At 48.3% G+C, this 11,956-nt stretch overlaps 1 protein-coding gene across 1 annotated transcript; it reads left to right on the forward strand.

Annotated features, from left to right (window-relative positions):
- Positions 1-10,023: 10,023 nt before the first annotated feature.
- Positions 10,024-10,641, forward strand: PtA15_5A594 (uncharacterized protein; the record flags this gene model as incomplete). Its single annotated transcript, XM_053169371.1, has 3 exons — positions 10,024-10,113; positions 10,194-10,273; positions 10,380-10,641. The coding sequence occupies 3 exons, from the start codon at positions 10,024-10,026 to the stop codon at positions 10,639-10,641; spliced, it is 432 nt and encodes a 143-aa protein (XP_053020575.1).
- Positions 10,642-11,956: the final 1,315 nt, after the last annotated feature.

The following is an 11,956-nucleotide window of genomic DNA, read 5'->3' on the forward strand; positions in this document are numbered from 1 at the left end:
ACCCAGACACGGCACCCGCCAACGGGTACCGGCGGTACTTGAGGCGGGTACCACCACTGTTTTGCAAGTGACCTATTGAGTGGGGTATGTACGCACCCCTCTCAATGGCCAGTCATTGAGCGCAGTACACACCCCTCTCAATGAACGCACATTGAGCGGGGTACACATCCCACTTGATGACCAGCCATTGAGTGGGATGCGCACTCAACCCAATGACCAGCTATTGAGTGGGGGTGTAGGCCAGTCATTGAGTGGAGTAAACACCCTGCTCAGTGCTCAGTGGCCGGCCATTGTGATGACCCCACTTGATGTCCGGTCACTGCATGGGATGTGGGGGTGTGTACTCAGCTCAACAATGGCCGGTCATTGAGGGTGTGTACCCCTCTCAGGTCATCAAGGGTGTGTACCCCACTTGATGACCTTTCATCAAGCAGGGTGTGTACTTGGTGACCAGTCAATGGTCATCAAGTGCGCATCCCACTCAATGCCTGGTCATGGAGTGCACCGGCCATCGAGTCAGATGTGTATCCCGCTTGATGTCCGGTCATCAAGCAGGATGTGTAATTTGCTTGATTTCCGGTCATCAAGCAGGGTGTGGACCCCACTCAATAGCCGGCCATTGAGTGGGATGATGTTGATGGCCGGCCATTGAGCTGGATCATGTTGATAGACGGCCATCCACTGGAGTGCACAACTGCGGCTGACAATGGTGGGTACCTGTTTGGTACCCGGGTACCCGGTGATTTTCTGGCCCAAATTGCATACCCGTACCCATACACAGCACCTGCGGACGGGTACTCAAAGGGCAGTGGCGGGTTCCAGGTACCCACTAGCCATCTCTATTGTACAGTTCCTTCTTGGTTTCCGGTTGGAGGCCTGCAATAGCTTGCTCTTTAAGATGATATTGCGTCGCTCAGTAGGGTGACATCAATCCCTTTTGGAGTCCATATCCTGCATCAGCCAGAAAGTATTTGTTTCCAGGTAGCTTCAAGGCTTTTGAGGCCGCATTGGTAAATACACAAGTATTGTGAGCACTACCCTCCCAACCCACCAGCACATAAAAAAATTCAAAGTTAAAATTGACCATGGCGAGGGAGTTTTGAGCAATGATGTGTTTCCGTGTTTGATAGTTGGCTTGTTGATCTAAAGGTACATGCGCAGGGACAAAAACCCCATCAAGTTCTCCTAAGGCATTTTTGAATGGCTGGTACTTTGGATTCTCGGAGATTGGACCTGGTTGGGTGCACAATGCAGGATTGAACCAAACATGGATGGGATACAGAGCAACCAGGGCCTCAGGTACCAATCCAAAGTACCTGTACTCCGCTGCGGGACTAGCCTGTGCTGGGAATCACACGGTCAAGTCATGGGGTATGTACTTCTGCCCCTTGAACTCTGTTTTTGAGGGGCTGTGTACCCGATCCATGGCTTTTTAGCAGGTTGAAAATCCCGGGGGAGGTGCTCTGCTTATTTTTTGTATTTTTTATCATCCTTCTAAAATACATCCTCATCCAAGTGAGGGGGAATAATTTTCATTGCAGATCTTTTCAGTCAAAAAACCCATAACATCATACCATGCAACATAATTCTGAAATGTTGCAACTTTGGAGGACCAGTCAACTGGCTGATGAATCCTTGCAGCATATTTCTTCCATGCAGATTCCCTATATTAAACTGGAAAGAAAGTGGTTTGCCATCAACTTTCTATTCTTCAAGTATCAATCAGTGTCAGAGCAAGGAAAACCTGTGTAACATGCAATTTTCCTCCCATAAATATGAAATGTGAAAATACTGGAGTCAATTTCACCTACCATTTTTTACAAGGGATGAACCAGAAAACAATGTTGAATTGTGAATTTTGAAGAGTTGTCAATTTGGGAATATACACCTTGCCTAATACATGACTACACACTGTACAATTTTTGTAAAGTGAAATACAAATCAAAATGACGACATGGGACAAATTTGAGGCAACATCAAAATTCTTCCGTAGTCAAGCCCAACTGCTCCTCCTTGCAATCTTCAATTGGGAGAAAGCATACCGCCAGATCCCAACAACCAAGGATCAATGGTGCTACCTCATGGTCAAGGATTTCAACGGTGGAATCCTAATTGACACATGAATTGCCTTTGGCGGGGTAGCGGGATGCAGATTTTTTGGCAGACCGGCAGACGCGTGGAAGGAGCTCATGCAGAAAGAGTGTGACCTCATCAACATTTTCCAATGGTTCAATGACAATTTATTCATCAAGACCGCCCAATCAATGGTGGAAATGGATCATATAGTTGCACAATCAGAGCAGCTAGGTGTCAAAACAAACACAAGAAGATTCTCCCCCTTCAAAGAGGAGCAGAAGTACATTGGCTTTTTCTGGAATGCCACAAATAAGACCGTCTGGCTCCCAGACAATAAGAAGTATCAGAGGGTACAACAAGGGAAAGCGTTCCTCATCCCCAAAACCAAGTTCACCTTCACACAGGTCAAACAGCTGGCAGGTTGACTAAATCACGTCTCATACATCCTCCCACAGTTACAATGCTATCTCAAAAGCCTGTACCAATGGATGAATGGTTGGATCCACCAGAGGATGGACCGCACGCTCCCGGAACTTGGAAGACACCAAAGTTGACCTCAATTACTGGCTATTGACGCTCCTCCAATATAAGGAGACCAGGATGATCCAAAACCCTGACCCAATTGAAATTGGGTGGGTGGGCAACACCTCCACCAACTTTGGAATCAGAATCCTTGTTGGTAAGAGGTGGGCCCAATTTCAACTGGCCCAAGGCTGGGACAAATGACCAAAACCAAAAAGGGACATAGCATGGCTGGAGACGGTTGCAATTTGCCTCGGCCTCCTCCTCCTCAAAGAACTAGGAATCCGGCTGGGGAAAACACTGATAGTATGGACAGACAACACCACCACCAAGAAAGTGATCTGACAGCGGAAATCCAAACACCCAGCTGTCAACAAGGAATGAAAGATCATCCAAAAGATGCTGGTTGACATGGAGATAGATATGTTTTCCCAACACGTCACATCAGAGGAAAACCGGGCTGACGCTCTGTCACATGGAGACAGATCCAGACACAGAAAACAGTTGCAGGTGGCAGTGGTAGTTCCGTGGGACCTGGAGCCAAGACTGTTTCAAGTGTAGATTTCATCCCGGGCTTGCCCGCATGTTTCATCCTATCCATATTTTTCCCTCTTGTTGCTCCCCCATCATCCATGCAATAAAATCCCCCTCTTTCCGTGCCACACTCTCAAAAAGATAACTATCAGAGAGCAAGCCCACCTCCAAGCATGTCATCCGCGGGGAAGCTAGCGGGTCTGACAACCCTTTCCAGAAGAGGATCTCCCTCCAGAGAACTCACAACTCAAGGAAAACATTTCCTCCTTGGCTATCAGTGGAACACCCTGGCATGCTACAACTCCACAATCAAGAAGTATCTCAAATTCACTGAGAGTACCAACTGGATCCCATTCCAGCTCCCTCTGTTAGCCAAAGATATATACAGCTTCTGCTGTTAGGCTGGCAGGACCTTTGACTGCCAAGCCACCCACAAGCTATCTTCTGTTACCTTAACAAAGTACCTGGCCGGGATCCAGATGTGAAACACAATGCACAACACACCTTAGAGCATCTCCAACGGTCCAGGGGGCAGTTGCCCTGCGTTCCCCGGCCCGCGAGCACATGTCACAGCAGTCGCGGCTCAGCTCCAATTATGGACTGGCAGTTCAAGCCGCAATCCAACAGACAGATCACTCCTCCAGCACCACCCACCACCCTCGTTCCGGTCATCAATAGGAGTATGGCATACTCCCCTCAATGACCGGAACGTTCTGGTCATCGTGAGGCATGTACATCGATGACCAGAACATTCTGGTCATTGGGACGCAGTATCTCGATGACCGGAGCAAACAAAGGAAAAACTCCTCTCAATAACCCAAGCGGACCAGTTATTGAGAGGGGTCATCTTATATTATACTCCTCTTCAATGACCGGAGAGAACCGTCCAGTCATTGAGCGGAGTTGTTTATTACTCCTCTCAATGACTGGAGAGGAAGGACCACACAGGTATATCGATGACCGGAGCAAACCCGGTCATCAAGAGGAGGAAACACTCCTCTCAATTACCCAAGCGGCCCAGTCATCAAGGGGAGTTATCTTAAATTGTACTCTTCTCGATGACAGGAACGGGCCCGGTCATTGAGGATGTACAAGTGTTTACTCCTCTCAATGAACGGAGAGAACCGGTCATTGAGGTGATTGTTTACCCCTCTTGATGACTGGCCGAGAGAACCAGTAATCAAGAGGAGTACATATTTGCTCCGCTCAGTGACCGGAACAGACCCGGTTATCGAGAGGAGTCTTGACGTTGATCCAATGCAGACATTTTTTTTCTGTCTTGGGGAGCTTCAAGTAGGAGTTGGGGTGTGCTGTGGACCATCTTTGCTGATGAAGTCGAGTGGATGAAGGTGTGTGGTCAATTGCGGCTGGGAGGCGACCCGCAGAAGTCAGCAGGTGATCGCGGGTTTGACTGCCCCCGGCAGTGTTCCCAGGGTCGTTCTGCGGGTCCGTTAGCGCGCAAGAAAGGAACCCGGGCAGCCAAAGTTTGCCCCCAAACGCCCAGTTGCGGCTCCGTTAGAGATGCTCTTACCGGCACAAGACAAAGAACAAGGTCACCACTCTTTTAAGGTCCTCTGCTTACATGAACACAGACCAGTCCTCAAGGCCCAAGAAAAGTGCAGTCCTCATCCAACAATTGGTGATGCTCACCTCTGCTTGGATAAAGGGGACCAAGTTCCAAAAGGCACTCCTAGAATTATGCCTTGTGGCGTTCATGGGTCTGGCCCGTCTTGGAGAGCTTACCTACAACAACAGATTGGGACCCCTCCGCCAGTCAGTGTCTGTCCTAGTAAGCAATGTTCAGATCAAGGAGGTTGGCGTCAAGAGGAGAGCAACCATAGCCATTTGCAGAGCCAAAACAGCCGGCCCTGGCGTAACCCAAGAACTCCACCTCTCATCAGTGAAACTTATGATCTGCCCAATCCTGGCACTCAAAAGACATATCTGGAATGCTGCCAGCCAAGACACCTTGTTGTTTGGGTACTGGGAGGCGGGATCAAGAGTCCACATCACTGTGTCTACCACATGCCAAGCCTTGACTCAATTCTGGAACAACGACGGCTGCACCAGTATCTCCAGACACTCCTTCAGGGTGGGAGGAACTTCTTTCTTCAGTACGTAAGGAGGACCTTTGCTGGCTTGGATGGTGGGAATTGGACTGCTTCAAACTGTACATCAGAGAATACACCAACAAAGAAAGCTCTGACACCAGCAGTTTTCTCAAAGAGCTCCAGAAGTGCTGATCAGCTAGCCCCCTCCATTCCTCCTGGGAGTAATGCAGCTGTATCCCCCCCTTTTTTTCTTTCCCACCTGTTTGGGCAGGAGCAGAATCTGCTTAGGCACATGGCTCTGAGCTCTCCCAAGCCAGAGTGATGGGTCTAGTGCCTTTGCCCTCACACCCTCCGGGTACTTTCTGCTCTGGGAGGATCTGGTCCACTGCCTTCTCATCCCTCAGGAACTTCTCCCTGTCAAGTCCCCCCTCCCGGGGGACTTCAACAAAGAGAAGCACCACAAGAGCGCAGCACAAAGGATTGGGGACTAATCCTCCCCCGACCCACACACAAGAGTCTGGGGAAGTCACTTACTGACTTCCAGGACTCTCACCAGTGAGCAGACGGCTGTGCCAGCACATCTACACCACGGGTTCATTTTTTGAGATGCAGTGTGCTGGCTCAACTGTGGAGTCTGAAAAAGGGTGGACTTGAGTCTGCTTGACCTGTCTGCCCTTTATCTGACAGTGGAGGTTGGTCAAGGGCAGCAATGAGTCATGTGTACGTTGGTCTGACCCATCTGACCCAAGTGTAATGCCAACCCTGCTGACCATTACATTGGCATTGCACTTGGGTTGACCGGGGTAATCCAACTTACCCAACCAACATGAGGTGGCCTCAGTAGGCAGGCCAACAACCTCATCTGGTTGGGCCAGCCTGAGGGACTTGTTGGCTTGACCAGTTGGTCAAGTGCAAGTCCACCAGGACTTGCCAGCCGGCCAGGGCTTACCCAGCTGAGGAAGCCAACGTCAAGCCAACCAAAAAAAAAAATCAAATAGGTTCTCTGTGCCTGTTTCCATGTAAGGAAAAAGGCTAAATAGGAGAGAAATCACAAAAAAAATAAAAACAAAAGTGAGGTCTTGAGAAGAATGAGAGTGTCTGCTTTGCTCATAATACTCAGTAAACCCTGGATTCAAGAGATATAGTGCATATCACTGTGTTCTACTTTTAAAAAGTCTGCCATGGTCTAGTGGCCATCATTGATGTCTGGACTCAAGTGCTGATCAAGATGAGCTGGTCATCATGGGTTCAAGCCCCAGGGAAAAAGTACTTTTTGCAAGTTGCCCTCAGGTCTCTTGACCCAATCCTGACTGCGGCACCTACGGCAGACCAACATTGGATGCAGGGCTGACAGCAGTGCACCAACGTCAAACCGGTGTGGGGAGTTTGCTTGACCGTGGGCTGACAGAGTGGTTTGACACCAACCCTACGCTGGCAGTCAAGCCAACTGCGGGTGCCATCTTTTCCCGCCCAAATATCTGACGGGACGCGGGAGGGTTGGCCCAACCCCAATTTTTGTGTTGAGACACAGTCAACTGCACTCTGTGGTGTAGACTAAGAGAGAGCGTTGTAAAGCTCAAAAGTGTTTCTGAGAACCTTTTGCTGAGTGCAGAAAGGGATGTATGAGGAAACCTCTGCCTTTCCTGGTTCACTAGACACTAAAACAAGCCCACCAATCTCAGATTGGCAGGTTTAATTTAGTGATATTAGAGTGTTATCAAAAAGATAACTGTTGTTATAAAGTGGGTGCAATGAAGTTGCTAAAATGTGTTATGAGTGAGGAGTCTGGACTTCAACCAGGTGATAGTTGGTCAAAGAGGACCCCTCAGAGGTTTGTGTTATGTAATGTGAGTGTTGTGTAGATTTGTTATTTTGTGTGTAAGTGTTTTGTAATGTGTGTAAAACCAAAATTTAGGGTGACTGATATATTGTGGAGTGAGCAGTTGTGTACTTTGTTATAGGGGAAACTGAGTGCAGGTAGTCTGCTGGGGGGCAAAGTTACAACAGGGGAGGAGAGCCTCCTTTTATAGACAACAGTGAGGGATTTTAGCTCCAGAGGAGCTCCACATGAGAGATTTTAGCTAGGTACATGAGGGTTTTTGGCTAGTACACATGCTGAATGGGTGAATGTGATTGGTCAGGACAGTACAGGTGATTATGGGTTATGACATGCAGGCTGAATCAGGAGGTGTGATTGGTCAGGACAGAATGTTAGTGTAGTCATGCTGTAACCAGGTCACCTGCTGTCATTATGCAACAAAAATCCACTAGCGCATGCAGCTAGTGCATGCAGCTATCACATGCATTTAGCACCTGCATGTGTACACTGTATGTATGTAAGTAATGATGCAGCTATGTGTAAATATGTATGTAGCTATTTATGTAACTGGGTATGTAACTAAGTGTTGTAAATGTGGATTGTGTAACTGTTTGGGGTTGTAAGGGGTATTGTGAGTGTATAAGAGTATGTAACTTCTGAGTGTTCTGTAAGGCAAGACTAGGGGTGAATTTGTCCCTAGAGACTGAATTTTGAGGAATATTAAGTGATTGATAAGAGGAAAAGGGAGATTAAGAGTAAAACTAATAGAAATAAGAAAGAAAAGCAGAAAATTTTGATTTTGGTATATGGGATACCATAAAGCATACCACAGTGTTAGCGTCAACCAAGGCGCAGCAGTGCGTTGAGCCACACGCAACCGGCAAGGGACCACATGCCGGAAACCCCCTGCCAGACCTCCCTGCGGCATGTAGGTAGGAATTGTCAAGACTCGGGCTTGGGCCCAGAGCACAGGTCGCGCAAGGAACAGAACCCTAACCCCGCAAGGGGGATTGGTGAGTCCGCGCTTCCCTCAGGCACATGCATATGCATGATGCTCCCAGGCAGAAGGATTAAGCTAACGCTAATCCTCTGCTCCCAACTAGCCACGTCATCAAACGACGAAGTGCCTCAGCGATACCAGCAAACTCAACCATCAACAAGGTAAGAGAATTGCGGTATCGTCACAGCTAGGTCAAGCAGTGCTGACAGGAACTCTTCTCTGTTACAGCACGCTTGCTACCGACGCCAACCCAGACCGCAAAGGTCCCAGCCTCAGCGACAGAATAACTGAACCCACCACAGGTGGTAAGTACTTCGCTGTAGAGCCTAACAAACTCAAGCAGAGATCTTACCGTGAGCTTAATGATGAAGCAGATACCATCAGCTCCGGAAGTCTCGCGAGTCGAATCGGCCCGTGTTGAGCGCTCTGCCGTTCGATCTTAACTGAATCAAACAGACGCTTCCGTCCGAATCACGAACACATGATTCCAGCTGCATTGCCCATACCAGAGTTGGTCAAGATCCGCTCTTAGGTACCTTTTATTTCTCTCTTTGTATTTCTTTCTCTAAGTCTCTGGATATGCCAGATAGACCTCTCTAATCAAGAAATACAATGCTCTTAGTTCTGTGAATCTCTACAGGAATGGAGGGTCCGGTTAGGACAGACAACAGATTCTAGCCACTTTGGTGGTTGATCTTACTTGCACTGCAACTGCTGCTGGGGGCCCAAGCGTTTGTACAACAAACAGATTGGTTTGACTGCATCAAATTTGGTCTACATGGATTGAAAGGCCAAGGTGAGCATGATAAGTTGTATGAGAATTTGGGTTGAACTTGTGAAGTCCCTCTTCTGCGGGGGGGCAGGCAGCCCACAGAGGAGAATGGTGTGGACCTCCTCATCCAATTTTCAAAGGAAAATATTGAAAATTGGACCAGCAGGAATTTTTGCAAGATCACAAAAATCTGAAAATCTGACTCTTCAAGATTGAACTGAAGTTGATTCTTGGCTTCTCAATCAGCATTCCTCCTTCATAAAAGTCCTCCAAAAATTTTCTATTCATTGTCTTTAGCAAAAAGCTTGGACCTTTTCCGCCTTGACTTGGTATTTGTTTAAGACATACTGTCTTTTTTTTGCTGGGTTTTATCCTGACATCTGTCAGACAAGGCCAAAGCCAAAAATCACCCCCAGAGCCACCATTCTCCAGTACATGATCTTGGAGTACAGCTAGTGAGAATCTGAGTTCATATTTGGAACCAGGGCAACTTGTAGACCCTATAGCCCACCCATAACAATTATCACCCACTCCCCTCTGCCCCAACGGATGGGCCAACCAACAACCCAGCCGCTTTCTGATCTGAGAGGGAGCATGGCAGCTGTGGGATGTCCAAGGCAGAAACTGATTTCAAATAGCTAGAGGACTAGTGATATATCCATACAAAAAGCGGACAGAGGTCCAAGCTTTTTGTTAAAGACAATACCATCCTGGGATGACAGTCTTGTCCTCTATTGATTACATAAGGAATGGTTTGTTTTAAAGAAGAAAAAAAAAGTCATGTTGGACTAAAATTGGCTTGTAAAAAATCCTACACATACAATTTTTGAAAAATTCAAAATCCTTCTTGATGGGGATGAAGACCCCCATCTTGGGCACACCCTGCCCAACACTATTATCCACTGGGTGGTTGTGTGTATTTTACATGATTTTTACAAACAAAAAGGACCTCAGAAGCCCAACCGTGAGACGCGAGCATGCGCGTTTTAGACACAAGGCTCTCCCGCACTTCGTGCGGTCGACGGAGAGGCTGTACAAGCTCGCATTTGGGTGAGTGCATACCTTTCCTGCTCTGCAGTTGAGACAGGCCTTGTTCCGGTGCTTGCGGTTGGTGGTCATGCTGGTCCGCGGAGAAGGCCGACTCGCGAGCAGAGGCCGGCCCGGTGGTCGGGTTCAGGTGCGGGGGATTAGCAGTTTACAGTGTCCTCAGGCGAGGGCCGAGCATTCTTGGAAAACTTTCGGTATTGCAATGGCCAGCAACACGAATAACCCGACTGACAGTAACGGCCTCCAAAAAGACAAGCAGGCCAATCAAGTGCGGTTCGAGGAAGACTTGGAAGTTGAGTATCCTCTCCTTTCGAGTTCAAACAGGGACAGCACAATCAGAAACTGATGACAATGCTGCGCGCTGCTTTGTAGTTTGTGCAATCCCTCGCCAACCCCCATTTCGTCCAAGAGTTAACATTAAATGGGGCCCTTCGCTCTGAGACAATGATCAAGTGAGTCCCCCATCTCCACCATTCACTTTTTAATCTGCCGACAAGTATACTCCTCAAAAATTTTATCCTGTGGTTATCACATTGACCTGTGTATGACCTTGAGAAGTTATTTGGAATATCTCAAATACTTCCATCAGCCGGATTATGCCAGATTCGTCCGATACCCAAACGCATTGAAGATTCTTGATCTCCTCAACAGCTCGGAGCAGTTCCGAACGATGATCGAAACCCAGGAACATGCCCAACTGTTGACTGACAAGTTTATCCAAAACTGGATCTCACTCAGCGGCCGCTTGAATAAGATCGGTCCTGCGGTTGTCAAAGAAGTGACTGGGGAGACCCCAGGAGAACATTTTCCTCAGCTCTAAATTATTAGCCTCTGATTGATCCTTTTTCTCCCACTTTCTTCGCCTCTTTGACATTGGAGGACTTCCCTTCGATTTACACAGCTGTGCAAAGTCAGATCTGACACATGTAAAGTCAGATCTGACTCACCTTGTAATTTTTAGCTTTAGAAGCTTTTCCGCAGGCTTGAGATGCCAGAATACCTGCCAGATTTACAACCCCAGGTATTCCAGCAACTCGGGCCTCATCCCTCATTGTTAAACCGGTCATCGAGAGTACACAGCCCTCTCGATGACCGGTATAGACCGGTCATCGAGAGGACACAGCCCACTCGATGACCGGCCTGTACCTTGAGAGGACACATCCCTCTCGATGGCCGGTACAGACCGGTCATCGAGAGTACAGACCCCTCTCGATCGCCGGTACGGACCGGTCATTGAGAGGGTACAGTGTCCTCTCGATGCCCGGTACAGATGTGTCCTCTGTACCAGTCATCGAGAGGACACATGCCTCTCGATGACCGGTGGGTAGGACATCAAGAGGACACAACGCGGGTCATCGAGAGGACTCAAGCCTCTCGATGGCCGGTACAGATGTACCCCCTCGATGACCGGCACAGATCTGCCAGAGGGTGGTGCCCTCTCTCTCGATGGCCGGTCTGTACCGGCCATCGAGAGGGATGTGTCCTCTCGAGGTACAGGCCGGTCATCGAGTGGGCTATGTCCTCGCGATGACCGGTCTATACCGGCCATCGAGAGGGTGTACTCTCGATGGCCGGTCTCGACCGGGCATCTAGAGGGTTGCGTCGACCCTCTCGATGACCGGTCTGTACCAGCCATCGAGAGGGATGTTCTGGTTTGATCTAGCCGCTGAAAAGTGCGTGTAAAACCAGGGTGTAAAAATCTGGCTTTACAAGTGCCAAATCTAACTTTACACGGCCGTGTAAATCGAAGGGAAGTCCTCCATTGAACAAACCCAACAGGTTCATGCAATATTAAGGCACTCAGTCCAAGTCCCAACGAGAACTCTGCGTACTCATAGATCGAGGTGTGGCATAGTTTACACGGTGACTGCAATAATGAGTTGAATATACTTTTGCTAGCAGTCAATGTATTTCTGAATAGGACAATCGCAATAAGGAAAAGAAATGAGGTAACAAGCGCAAGCTATGGATGACGAGGAGCACTAGATTACATTTGTGTTGTGTGTGATTTATTCAAGTACAAAGTTGATAAGATGAGGCTGCAGCACCATTTCATGTGGCCTGCTGTCGTTACGAGTCTTGCAGCTGACCTGCACAAGGAACAAAGATCAAGTTGTTGGTTAGCAGATCGTCGA

Source organism: Puccinia triticina, chromosome 5A (genome assembly GCF_026914185.1).
Source record: "Puccinia triticina chromosome 5A, complete sequence".
NCBI lineage: Eukaryota > Fungi > Basidiomycota > Pucciniomycetes > Pucciniales > Pucciniaceae > Puccinia > Puccinia triticina.